The sequence below is a fragment of the Hyla sarda genome, chromosome 7 (genome assembly GCF_029499605.1).
Source record: "Hyla sarda isolate aHylSar1 chromosome 7, aHylSar1.hap1, whole genome shotgun sequence".
In the NCBI taxonomy this organism is placed as follows: domain Eukaryota; kingdom Metazoa; phylum Chordata; class Amphibia; order Anura; family Hylidae; genus Hyla; species Hyla sarda.
The window spans coordinates 215,923,883-215,937,260 of record NC_079195.1 but is presented as its reverse complement, the minus strand read 5'-3'; the positions used below and the strand labels follow the sequence as shown (position 1 = coordinate 215,937,260).

Below are 13,378 nucleotides of genomic sequence, written 5' to 3'. Positions count from 1 at the left end.
AAAACCATGGTGGGTTTGCAAAACTTAGCTAGCAAACAAAACCTAAAAGTTATTTATATTACTGCAAAAATATTGGACCCCCTGCAAAATCAGTAGAAGTTGCAATGTGGGGATATATAAAGTTTGCAAAAAGAGTCAGATTTTTTCCCCCTATAAATAGCCTATTCAAGTCATGAAGAGGGCTCAAAGGGGTACTCCGCTGCTCAGTGTTTGGAACCAACTGTTCCGAATGCTGGAGCCGGCAGCTCGTGACGTCATAGCCCCGCCCCCTCAATGCAAGTCTATGGGAGGGGGCGTGACAGCTGTCACGCCCCCTCCCATAGACTTGCATTGAGGGGGCAGGGAGTGACATCATGAGGGGGCGGGACTATGACGTTACGAGCTCCTGGCTCCAGCGTTTGAAACAGTTTGTTCCAGACGCTGAGCAGCGGAGTACCCCTTTAAGTTTTATGTGAATATATTCTGCTTACTAAATAAATGAAATGTTCTACAACTTTTTCTTAAAACTTAGCAAGAAATTGACTGTATCATATTCCACTGTGCGACAGCCACAAAGTTTTGCCCAAGCCTCAGTTGCGCAAAATCATGTGAAAAGTGGGAGGACATGCTTCTACCACCAAGCCCCACCTTGGCAATAGGGCATGTCCTCCCACAGCCTGAATAATTCATCCAAGAAAATTGGGGCAAATGACAGCATTATTCTACACTAGCTTGTAGTCAGAGGTGGCCAGGAACCCGAAAACAGCCGAAGCGAGTTATGTAAATTGTGTAAATAGCATAGCACATGGCGCTACACAGCTGGCACAACTCCCATTAAAGTCAATGGGAGTTTTTCAAATTGCATAACTCATCCACCTTAGCTCTTTCCTGCTTCCTGACCCCCTCTGGGGGGCTGCAAACAGGCCAGTGGGGGCTGGGAAATTAAAAAGCTCCTAAACTTCTTCCTATGGGGGAAGATTTATCATCAAACCCGTGTAGTGGAAAAGGGGAGCAGCCAATAGAATTGCTTCTTTTTCAGAGGCCTTTTTTAAAAATAAAAGAAGCGATCTGATTGGTTGCTATGGACAACTGCACTACTCTTCCTCTACACAGATTTCGATTAATCTCCCCAATTGTGTTTTAATTCTACACTATGATAACGGTTTGCTGTCCGTGAATGAGAACACTCAAACTTTCAGAGGCAGCAAGAGGTCACTTACCTTGTTTCAGAGTTATATGGCCGCACTTCGTGACTGCTATTTTTGAGTTATCAATTGCACCAGGAGGTTCTGCACAAAAACACACACAATTTTGGATTTAGCAAACATTTTATCTCTGGATGACAGATCACATTATATTACCTTAAAGGAGAACTACGGGATTGAAAAATGTATCCCCTATCCTAAGGATAGGGGATAAGTTTCAGATCCCCGGCTCTCTGGTTAGAGAGGGCGTGTTGACGACCGCACGAAGCAGCGGCCGACACTCCCCCTCCATACACTGCTATGGGAGAGCCGGAAATTGCTGAAGGCAGAGCTTCGGCTCTCCCATAGCAGTAAATGGAGGGGGAGTGTCAGCCGCCGCCTCGTGCGGTGGTCGACACGCGCTCTCTATGCAGAGAGGAGTGGCCCCGTACGGGAGATCGTGGGGGGCCCCAGCGGTCGGACCCCCCGCGATCTGAAACTTATCCCCTATCCTTAGGATAGGGGATAAAGTTTTCAATCCCGTAGTTTTAACCCAGCAGCTGAACACCATTGCCAAAGCAAAGTATCTTGCAGAAGCCCCTTTCTTTTTATGAGCGCGCCAAAGAGATCCGAGCACAGGAATCGGGCATCTCCGGCACTCCCATAAAAATGAATGGAACAAGTGCCATCTACTGCACATGCTCCTCACTGAGAGCCGGGCTCCCGTTCTGGAGATCAGATCATATACTCATCCCCTATCCTGTGAATAGGGGAGGAGTTAGTCTTGGCTTGACCTGTCCTTTAAAGAGTACCTCTCATGATCTCGTTAAATGTTATAATCCTCCCAGTTCACTGCCCCCATCATGATAAACCACCCCCTGCCTTTATTTATTTTTTTTAGCTTTCTACCTCTATATTTTCTGCTCAGTCTCAGTCAGATTCACAGACTGGGAAGGAGCGTTCCCCAGCAGGCATGACATCATCTGAAGCCATACAGGGGAGAACGTCCTCTCTCACTCTGCTACACACAGCCCAGAGCAGTTCAGTGTGAGATGAGCTATGATTGGCTAAGGCTGCACACACTCCTCTCAGCACTCCAGACTGCCGTTCCTGATTATGGACTTCTGCCAGGCCAGCAGGAGTCCAAAGTTTGTGCAAGAGATGGGGGAATGCGCTCTGGCCAAAGGCTGTCCGGCATGCTGGGAGTTGTAGTTTTGCAACAGCTGGAGATCACTGTTCTATTATTTCATACAATATAATGTTTCTCGCAATATAATGTTTGCGCAAATACCAGTCTAACAACTTATTTTCCAATTTTCTTAGTTGCCTATGTTTATTCTGTCTCCCTATAAATGAAATGTAAGGTCACAGCATAAAAAACAATAAACACATCACCTATTCCTTCCATAAAAAAAAAGATAAATGACACTTACCAATATCTTTGCCCTTTACAAATCCTTCCCACTCCCGGAACCAGTGCATGCTGATGCAATAAATAACAGCCAGAGAGTCCTCTTCTTGGAAAGCTTTATTTAGCTGTGGAAATACAGATATTAAGCTCTTAGCGGATTACAGAGGCCATAGACAGTGCATTAAAGGGCTCACAATGTTGTCAGAAGAGTAATTACGGGGCATCGTTTAGCAGGAGACAATCGCACTCTGTACGAGCTGATGGCGGGTGGTGTATTATAGAAACGCAATTACCTAGGACAATAAAACGCTATCCCATGGTTAACAGTATAGTAGAGACCGTACTTCAATCAGCTTGTCTAAGCCTGCCTGAGCTGGGTATTGATTGATCTAAAGCCCTGCCAGGGACATTAAGAAGATATCCAGACCTGACATGCAAAAAGGAGATATTTTTTTTGTACTCACCGTAAAATCTCTTTCTTTTAGCCTTCATTGGGGGACACCTATACTGATGGATATATGCTCTTGCCACTAGGAGGCGCTGACACTAGGAAAAAAAGTCTGCTCCTCCCTGACAGGATATACCCGCCCACTGGAAGTGAGGTAATCAGTTTTGTCACAAAGCAGTAGGAGAAGCCAAAGAAGAAATAAGTCTGAAGGACCCTAGAAAATAATTATTAAAAACCCCAATAATCGGAAAGGATTATCCATACAAAAAAATTAAAGAAATGGGTGGGTGCGGTGTCCCCCAATGAAGGCTACGAGAAAGATTTTACGGTGAGTATGAGTACAACAAAAAAAAAATCTCCTTTTCTCGGTCACTCTTTATTGGGGGACACCTATACTGATGGGATGTACCAAAGCAGTCCCCTAGGGTTGGAATAAAACCACCAGAGAAAGGGAATCAGTCCAGAGACCGAACCCACTTGAGTGTATTGCCTGCGGACGAGATTCGGGGCCAGAGATAACAGAGGCTCAGAAACTGAGCTCCCGGGAGAACCCCTGTCCAGGAGGATGGACTAGGAAGCCAAAAGGAAGGGACCAATCATTGCAGAGACTCTGACTTATGGTCCAGGTAGAGAGCCAAGAAAAGGGCGACTAGGAAGCCAGATGGGCTGGAACCATCCCGGAAGGAGGAAGAAAATCAACTCCAAAAAACGCAGAACCAGAAAGAGGGCTAGCCTGGCTGGAAAACAAAAATGGAAAAGGGGCACAACAAGAGAACCCCATCCAGAGTCTACTGGCTCAAGAGAACATAGCGCAAAAACTAACATACTCACCTCAGATGTCCCCACATACTCACCCCTTGATATCTTCAGTCAGCATTAGAGACAAAGAAGAAAAAAGCTAGCCACTATAAATAGCACACCACAATATATACAGTAAAACACGTGGAGCTGCTGTATATATTGTGGTGTGCATCTATTTATAGTGGCTAGCTGTTTTCTTTTTTTGTCTCCTTTCCTACATGTAACCACTGGCATCACCCCCCCCCCCCCCCCCCCCCGGCAGTCATTGCAGTGGTGCTCGTCTTTTGTACTTGTTCAGCCAGCCGTGCTGCATCATGCCAGGCTGCCATAGCAAGGAGGGCATGGGCAGTAGGGGACCCGGACCCAGGTTACAACCTCCAGGCGCTGGCCGATGGCAATAAGGAGTTGACAGCCCATACTGTTATGTTCTGTGCCCCTTTGTCACATGTGGGAGATTACGTAGCGCCATGTCCCTGTCTCCTAACCTAGGAAAATAAAACAAAGGAAAAGGAACCTAACTAGACATACGTAACTAGAAAATAATAGTAATAGGAGCTCCTAGACCTGTGTCTGCCTCCTACTGACACTAACTAAAACTGATTACCTCACTTCCAGTGGGCGGGTAAATCCTGCCAGGGAGGAGCAGACTTTTTTTTTTCCTAGTGTCAGTGCAAACATGATATAGCTGCAAGATAACAGCCTGTTTAACGGGCACTCCGGTGAAAATCTTTTTTTTTTTTTCTGTCACAATCAAAAAAATAAACCTGGACATACCTTCCGCCACTGCCTGGGTATCAGCTGTCCCATCCTCTGCTGCGACCGTCTTTCCATATTCCTGCTACCGGTGCCGACATAAATAAATGCAGCTATGTCCTGCCTGTGCTAGTAATTGGCTGACCGCCAATATGACATACTGGTCTTTTTTCGAGTGCTCGATCCCTATAAGTAAGTATGAGTGTGTGTGAGAGTGTGTGTGTGTGTGTGTGTGTGTGAGTGTGAGTGTGTCATACTGCTGTTCATGCTGAGCTGCATTTTGGCACCAGAAACAGGAATAAGATTGCAGCGGAAAAAGGGAAAGCGATACTGGAGGTTTGTCCAGGTTTATTAATTATTTATTTTAATTGCGGCAGCCTGGGCATATTAGCAAAATAAAAAAACATTAAAAAAATAAATAAATAAAAAGATTTTTGCCGGAGTACCCCTTTAATGTCAGCTCTTTCCTGTAAAATGACACTCCCTCAATCACAATCTGTTATTTAGTGACCCTTCTCCCTTGTACAGCCAATGACCCACGGTAATCATAACCTATTACTGTCATCTCTACCCTGTACAATCTTTCGTGACTCCCAAACAGGGATACAGGAACTTTTCTTCATGTTATGACCCCCTGTTACCAATCACAGCCTGGCACTCTCATCTCACACCCCATCTGTACAGGGACTTTTCTAGATGCTATAATCCCCAAGCCTGGTGTTTCGCAACTAGGATGCGTCCAGCTGTTTAAAACTACAGCTCCTAACATCCCCAGAAAGCCGAAGGCAGTCTGGGCATGATGGACGTTAACGTTTTGCAACAGCTGGAGGCACACAGGTTGGAAAACACTGCTCCAACCAATTACAGCTTGTTACTGTCATCTTCCATGTACACAGAATCCAAACAAAGCAAAAAGGAGATTTTTTAACACTTAACCGTAAAATCTCTTTCTCGAAGGATCCATTGGGGGACACAGACCGTGGGTGTATGCTGCTGTCTCTAGGAGGTGTGACACTATGGTAATAAAAAAAAGTCAGCTCCTCCCAGCAGGATATACCAGCCTTCAGGCTCTGAGCTAATCAGTTTAAGTTCCAGAGCAATAGGAGGAGACCATCAGGTCAAAGAAAAACCCCAAACTGTCCGAGGACCAGAAGAAAAAACATAACTGAACACACCCTCGGACAGAGAACCAAAGGAAAAAGCCCAAAAAGGGCGGGAGCTGTGTCCCCCAATGGATCCTTCGAGAAAGAGATTTTACGGTAAGTGTTTAAAAAAATCTCCTTTTCTCTATCGGCTCCATTGGGTGACACAGACCGTGGGACGTACCAAAGTCGTCTCTTGGGTGGGCAGACAATCAGTCAGGCAGACGGCTGTTCCACTGCCGCCTGCAGCAGTTTACGGCCCAGACTAGCATCAGCCGATGCGAATGTATGAACCCGGTAAAACCTCGAGAAAGTGTGCAAAGACGACCAGGTAGCCGCCTTAAAAATCCGCGAGGCCGAGGCTCTGTTCTGGAGAGCCCAGGATGTCCCAACAGAACGTGTGGAATGAGCCACAACCCTGAAAGAAGGAATCTTCCCTTACAGCGATAGGCTTCCGAAATGGCATACCGAATCCACCGAGAAATGGTGGCCTTGGAAGCAGGTTGTCCCTTGCGACGACCTACCGTAAGGACGAAAAAGGAAGCACACTGACAAAACGAAGAAGTGATGGAGAGATAAGACCGAACCGCCCGAACTACGTCAAACATATGTAGTAAGCGCTCCTTAGGATGAGAAGGAGCAGGACAGAAGGATGGGAGGACAATGTCCTTATTGAGATGAAAAGGCCGAGACCACCTTAGGCAAAAAGGAAGGGTCTGGCCTGAAAACTACCTTGTCCTGGTGGATCACCAAGAGGAAAGAGCTGCCAATTCAGACACCCTCCGGATGGAGGTGATAACAAGAAACGCCACTTTCCAAGAAAGTAGACGGAGAGACACCTCTCTAATGGGCTCAAAGGGTGCACCCTGGAGGGCACTCAGAACCAAATTCAAGTCCCAAAGGGGAGTGGGTGACTGATAAGGAGGGACAGCGTGCGCCACTCCTTGAAGGAAGGTCCAGATATGAGGATTAGAAGCCAGGGGCCGCTGGAAAAGAACAGTAAGGGCCGAAACCTGACCTTAAAGTGAACTGAGAGACAACCCCAGTTCCAACCCTGACTGCAAAAAGGAGAGAAGACGGGGAACCGAGAAGGTTACCGGGGAGAAGTCCTGAGCTTCACACCAACGGAAATAAGACCGCCAAGTACGGTGGTAAATTCTTGCGGAAGAGGGCTTACGAGCCTTGAGCATGGTGTGAATGAGTTGGGAAGAGAACCCGCGGGCCCTCAAAACCGCAGTCTCAACTGCCACGCAGTCAATGCAACGACTGTAAATTGGGGTGGCAAAGAGGACCCTGAGAGAGCAGGTCCGGGCGGAGCGGAAGGCGCAGTGGAGCGTCGTCCAGGAGCCTGACTACGTCGGCGTACTAGGACCTTAGAGGCCAATCTGGAGCTACCAGAATGGCGGGGACCTCCTCTGCATTGAGCGTCCTCAGCACCCTGGGAAGGAGCGGAAGAGGAGGGAACAGATAGGGTAGGGCAAACCCCGTCCAGGGAATCACAAGGACGTTCATGGCCAGAGCCTGAGGGTCCCGGAACTTTGACACAAACGGAAGAATCTTCCGAATGTGGCGGAACGGGAAGAGATCCACGTTCCGGAAAGCCCCAGAGGTCGCAGAGCTCCGCGAAAACCTCCCGATGTAGAGACCACTCGCCGGGGTCGTGAGGACCGACTGAGGAAGACCGCTTCCCAGCTGAGCACTTCTGTGACGTGAATTGCCGAAATGTCCGGAACATTGTTCTCCGCCCAGGTGAGAATCTTGGTTACCTCGGCCATGGCTGCCGAGCTGCCAGTGCCGCCCTGTCGATTTATGTACGCCACGGTCGTGGCATTGTCCAACTGAACGCGGACAGGACGGGACTGAAGACGGGCCTGCCAATGAAGAAGACAAAGAAGAATCGCCCGTAATTCCAATATGTTCATCGGAAGAAGGGTCTCCTGGGGAGACCAGAGTCCCTGAACTGTCCGATCCCTGAACACGCCGCCCCTGGGCATCCGTTGTAACAACCTGCCAGTGAAGTGGAAGAACGACCGCCCCTGGGAAAGAAGGGGGGAGCGGAGCCACCAGAGCAGAGTCTGACGGACCCTGCAAGGGAGAACAATCTGACGATCGAGGGACAGAGGAGACCTCCTCTGACTTCCATACAAGTGCGGATGGAGACCGATACACGGGTCCAAAGGGAGCGGACCCCCAACCGGAGCGTCAGACATTTGTCAGGCGGAAGACAAATTCGGGCAGAGGCTGTGTCGAATCGGAGACCCAGGAAGGTCAGAGACTGGGTAGGACGGCGGACTGACTTGTCCCGGTTGACCATCCACCCGAAGCGAGTCAGAGTGTGGAGAGTGACGTCCAGCTTCTCCAGAGTCTGGGCTCTGGTTGGAGCCTTGATGAGAAGGCCATCCAGATAGGGTATCACCGAGATTCCCCTCGACCGAAACAGGCCCATCACTGGCGCAAGGATCTTTGTAAAGACCCGAGGAGCCGTGGCTAGACCGAAGGGGAGGGCTACGAATTGAAAGTGCCCCTCCGGAACCGCAAAGCGGAGGTACCGATGATGGTCTGGGAATATTGGCACATGGAGGTAGGCATCCTTGATGTCCACCGATGAAGGAACTCCCCTTGTTTCAGAGACACCACCACCGAACAGAGAGATTCCAGTCGGAAGTGGCGGATGAGAAGAAGACGGTTGAGACACTTGAGGTCTAGGATTGGTCGCACAAAACCGTCCTTCTTGGGGACCACAAAAAGAATTGAATAGAAACCTCGAAACCGTTCCCCTGGAGGAACGGGAACAATCACCCTCTGGAGAAGCAGAGACTGGAGAGCTGCTCGAAATTGCTTCGCCAGAGGAGGAGACCGGGGGGCCCGGAATCGAAAAAAGCGATCCCTCGGAAGGGAGGCGAATTTGATTCGGTAACCGTTGGACACCACGTCCCTGACCCAAAAATCCTGAATGTGCGAGGTCCAGATGTCTCGAAGAAGCAAGAGATGACCTCCCACCCGAGAAGAAACAGCGGGTGGAGGCCTCACTTCATGCAGACGTAGGTTTGCGGTTGCTTGATTTAGGCGCAAAAATGGCCGGACTTCCAAGACGGGCGTGCCCGGAACGAGGGAGCCTTCTTGTCCCGCGAGGACGCCTGCCCAGACCCTTGCTGGAGCCAGAGGTCCGAAAGGACCGAGGAAAAGGACTTTCTTTGGGAAGTAGGGCGAGCCTTATTTTGAGGTAACAAAGAACTCTTACCTCCCGTTGCCTCAGAGATAATCTCATCAAGGCGATTGCCAAAAAGACGGCCCCCCGTATAGGGAAGCTCCGTGAGAGACATTTTGGAAGCGGTATCAGCATTCCAAGATTTAAGCAACATAGAGCGTCGGAGAGCCGCTAGGTGACCCACTGCAAAGGCAGAACAACGGGCTGACTGCATGGAAGCTGCGCACAGGAAGTCCCCAGCTTTAGAGCATTGGAGAGCCAGAGCAGATAGATCCTCAGGAGAGGATCCCGCTAAGATATCCTGATGGAGCTTTTGGCACCACTCCGACAATGCCTGGGACACCCAAGTCAAGGCGAAGATGGGAAGAAGAGAAGAGCCAGCTGCTTCAGAAGCAAACTTCGCTAAGGATTCTACCTTCTTGTCCGTGGAATCCTTGAAGGCAGCGGCATCTGCCAGAGGCAGTGTAGTCGCCTTAGAGATCCGGGAGATTGGTGGATCCACTGAGAGAGGGAAAACCACCTTAGCGACAAATACTTTGTCAAATGGATAACGTTCTTGAATTGTCTTGATTCCGGGAACCTCTTGTCTGGATGTTTCCATGCAGATTCTAGAATGTCGTTAAAGTCAGCGTGAGAGCTGAACCTTTGAGGTGCTGGCTTAGCACGATGAAGGATACTTCTGGATTGACATCCGAAGATCCTGGGTCCTTTAAGGAAAGGTGTCCACCAGTTCATCAGGGGAATGAGAATGATCAGAGGCAGTCCTGGAGGGGGGCGACCCTGACTGGGTACGCGTCTCTGGCGTGGCAGAGTGGCGACTCCGATAACGTCCTCTGGAGGAGCGACATTTGTGCCCAGATGACAGGGGGGGGGGGGGGGAACGCTCACGTCTATCTGAAGACTCAATGGAAGAGTCAGAGGAGGCACCCCTAGTATGCTTGAGGAGCGGGCCCTCTCAGAGATCCTGCGCAGGGAAGACCCCTTCAAGGCGGACACCACTTGGTCCAGTGCTCAGACACCAACAAATATTATAGGGAAATAGTAGGGAGACGATAAAATAGATAAATACAAAGTGGATAACTCATTCCAATGTTAGATCCACACTGCCAAAGGCTATAGGTTTGCTATTTATTAAGTTGGATTCAGCGCTACCTGCTTTCACATTGGTGTCCTTGTATCTCCCATGTACTGTCATCTAAGTTTGCTGCTTCCCTGTTTTAAGATCTTAAACTTTTATTGACAAATACATAAAGTTTATGCAAAGACTCAATAGTGTTGACCCTTCTTTTCCAAGGCTTCAGCAATTCTCCCTGGCATCCTGGATATCAGCTTCTTGGCCATATCCCGAGTTTGTAACTTATGCTGCTGAAGATTAGCAAGCGTGTGCACTGTGCCAGTATATACCAGCTGGCTACATAAGACATGACCGACGACTATCAAGGACATTTATGAACCTCCATAGTAGATTTTTTTGTGCGTAAAGACTCCGCCCACCAGCATCACAAAATGCGGGCTCAAAATTAAACAAAAAAAGCCTCCAGAGCACAGATATTCATGATGCGGAATAGTATGTTTTTAATATTTTTTAATCTCTGAGAAGGGTGGATGGGTGGTTGCGGGATAGTTGGAGTGCAGCTATTTAGTGCCAGTCAGGGTGTCACCCGATACGGTACGCCGCCCCCCCCCCCCCCCCCCGCCCCCTCCCCATTACTCTCTAGCAATGCTACTGGTAATAAAGGGTAGATAAATAACTTCGGCTATTAACATGAGGGAAAACTTTTCTGCTTTAAAAAATGCTTTTGTAAGCAGGTTTCCCGGGTTTTGCTTATGTGTGATTTATTTATCAAGGTCGTGCGATTAATTGATAAATAGGTTGCATGTAAGCAAAAGTAAGTTAAAGTTGTTATCCAGGAAAAAAATTTTTTTTATATATCAACTGGCTCCAGAAAGTTAAACAGATTTGTAAATTACTTCTATTAAAAAATCTTAATCCTTTCAGTACTTATGAGCTGCTGAAGTGGAGTTTTTTCTGTCTAAGTGCTCTCTGATGACACGTGTCTTGGGAACCGCCCAGTTTAGAAGCAAATCCCCATACCAAACCTCTTCTACTCTAGGCAGTTCCCGGGACAAGCAGAGATGTCAGCAGAGAGCACTGTTGCCAGACAGAAAACAACAACTTCAGCAGCTGATAATTATTGAAAAGATTAAGATTTTTTTTATTGGAAGTAATTTACAAATCTGTTTAACTTTCTGGAGCCAGTTGATATATATAAAAAAAGTTTTTCCCTGGAATACCCCTTTAAACAAAATTGGCATATAAAAGCCATACATTTGAAAAGAATGATAAATCTTCTTCTATAGGGTTTCCTTCCAATTTCTGCTGCATTGCTGAGAATTAGAGATGAGCGAACTTACAGTAAATTCGATTCGTCACGGACTTCTCGGCTCGGCAGATGATGACTTTTCCTGCATAAATTAGTTCAGCTTTCAGGTGCTTCCGTGGGCTGGAAAAGGTGGATACAGTCCTAGGAGACTCTTTCCTAGGACTGTATCCACCTTTTCCAGCCCACCGGAGCACCTGAAAGCTGAACTAATTTATGCAGGAAAAGTCATCAACTGCCGAGCCGAGAAGTTCGTGACGAATCGAATTTACTGTAAGTTCGCTCATCTCTACTGAGAATGTTCTAGCACATGTACTGCAGAGGCAATGCAGAGAGGAGCTGGAAAAAACTCTTTATTCCTGAAGCAAAAAAAGTCAATGTATCTAATGTCTGAACGACTTTTACCTTGGAAAATGCGCATTATTTCATCACTGATCTATCAGGTTTCCCATGTGAAATAAAAAAAAAATTTTAAGCAAACTGGGAAGAAAACAACATTTATAAAAAAAAATTACCCGAATAAACATCTCCAGTTCCATTTTCCGCCTCTTTTCAATCTTCTCCAATTCGGTCTGACAAGTGTGACACACATAGAGGTGATTGACGGCTGGGCCCCCACCAAATCTGCAGATATTATACAAGCAGAGATAGGGGAAAGTTTTGTTGCTGCCAAATTATATGTAGGAACCTTAAAGGGGTTATCCAGGAAAAAAAAACTTAAAAAAAAAAAATTTATATCAACTGGCTCCAGAAAGTTAAACAAATATGTAAATTACTTCTATTAAAAAATCTTAATCCTTTCAGTACTTATGAGCTTCTGAAGTTGAGTTGTTCTTTTCAGTCTAAGTGCTCTCTGATGACACGTGTCTCGGGAACCGCCCAGTTTAGAAGAGGTTTGCTATCTGGATATACTTCTAAACTGGGCGGTTCCCAAGACACGTGTCATCAGAGAGCACTTAGACTGAAAAGAACAACTCAACTTCAGAAGCTCATAAGTACTGAAAGGATTAAGATTTTTTAATAGAAGTAATTTACAAATCTGTTTAACTTTCTGAAGCCAGTTGATTGATATATATATATATATATATATATATATATATATATATATATATATATATATATATATATATAAAAAAGTTTTTCCTGGATGACCCCTTTAAAACAAGGCTTAGAACCTGGCAATTGACCTCTACTATTATGCAGGGCATGTAGAGTTTCAAGGACAGTGCTTCCCAACCAGGGTGCCTCCAGCTGTTGCAAAACTACAACTCTCAGCATGCCCGGACAGCCGAAGGCTGTCCGGGCATGCTGAAAGTTGAAGTTTTGAAACAGCTGGAGGCACCCTGGTTTGGAAACACTGTTCTAGGAAGATACATACACAAAGTAATCAGCACAGAGCTCAATCTATTAAGATATTAAAAACAGAATGGTGTTCAGGAGTGGACAGTCAAGGGGTGTTTTAGCCATTGATAGGAGATAAGTACATGATGGAGGGGGCTCCTGCTGCTGGGACCACCTGTAATCTCAAGAACAGTCTCTCACCAGAAAGTTAAAGGGGTACTCCAGTGGAAAACTTTTTTTTTTTTTTTTTTTTTTAAATCAACTGGCGAAGGAAGTTGAACAGATTTGTAAATTACTTCTATGAAAAAAATCTTTATCCTCCCAGTACTTAGCTGCTGCTGTATGCTACAGAAGAAATTCTTTTCTTTTTAAATTTCTTTTTTTTTTTTGTCTTGTCCACAGTGCTCTCTCTGCTGACACCTGATGTTCGTATCAGGAACTGTCCAGAGCAGGAGAGAATCCTCATAGCAAACCTATGCTGCTCTAGACAGTTCCTGACACGGAAAGAGGTGTCAGCAGAGAGCACTGTGGACAAGACAAAAAAAAAGAAATTCAAAAAGCAAAGAATTTCCTCTGCAGCATACAGCTGCTAAAAAGTACTGAAAGGATTGAGATTTTTACATAGGGTATCAGTTAATTTAAATAAATAAATTTAAAAAAATAAAAAATTTCCACCGGAGTACCCCTTTAAATACACTAAGGGACAGGCACCGCTGAAAATACAAATTAT

General features: G+C 46.6%; 1 protein-coding gene across 6 annotated transcripts in view; it reads right to left on the bottom strand.

Moving 5' to 3' along the window:
- Window positions 1–13,378, bottom strand: part of USP33 (ubiquitin specific peptidase 33) — a 72,595-nt gene that overhangs the window by 5,659 nt on the left and 53,558 nt on the right. For all 6 annotated transcript variants that reach the window (XM_056532625.1, XM_056532628.1, XM_056532630.1 and 3 more), the window contains 3 exons: window positions 11,823–11,931; window positions 2,597–2,699; window positions 1,200–1,268 (listed from right to left, as the gene is read on the bottom strand). In XM_056532625.1, coding sequence (XP_056388600.1) covers window positions 1,200–1,268; window positions 2,597–2,699; window positions 11,823–11,931 — 281 coding nt within the window. The remainder of the gene's footprint in view (window positions 1–1,199; window positions 1,269–2,596; window positions 2,700–11,822; window positions 11,932–13,378) is intronic.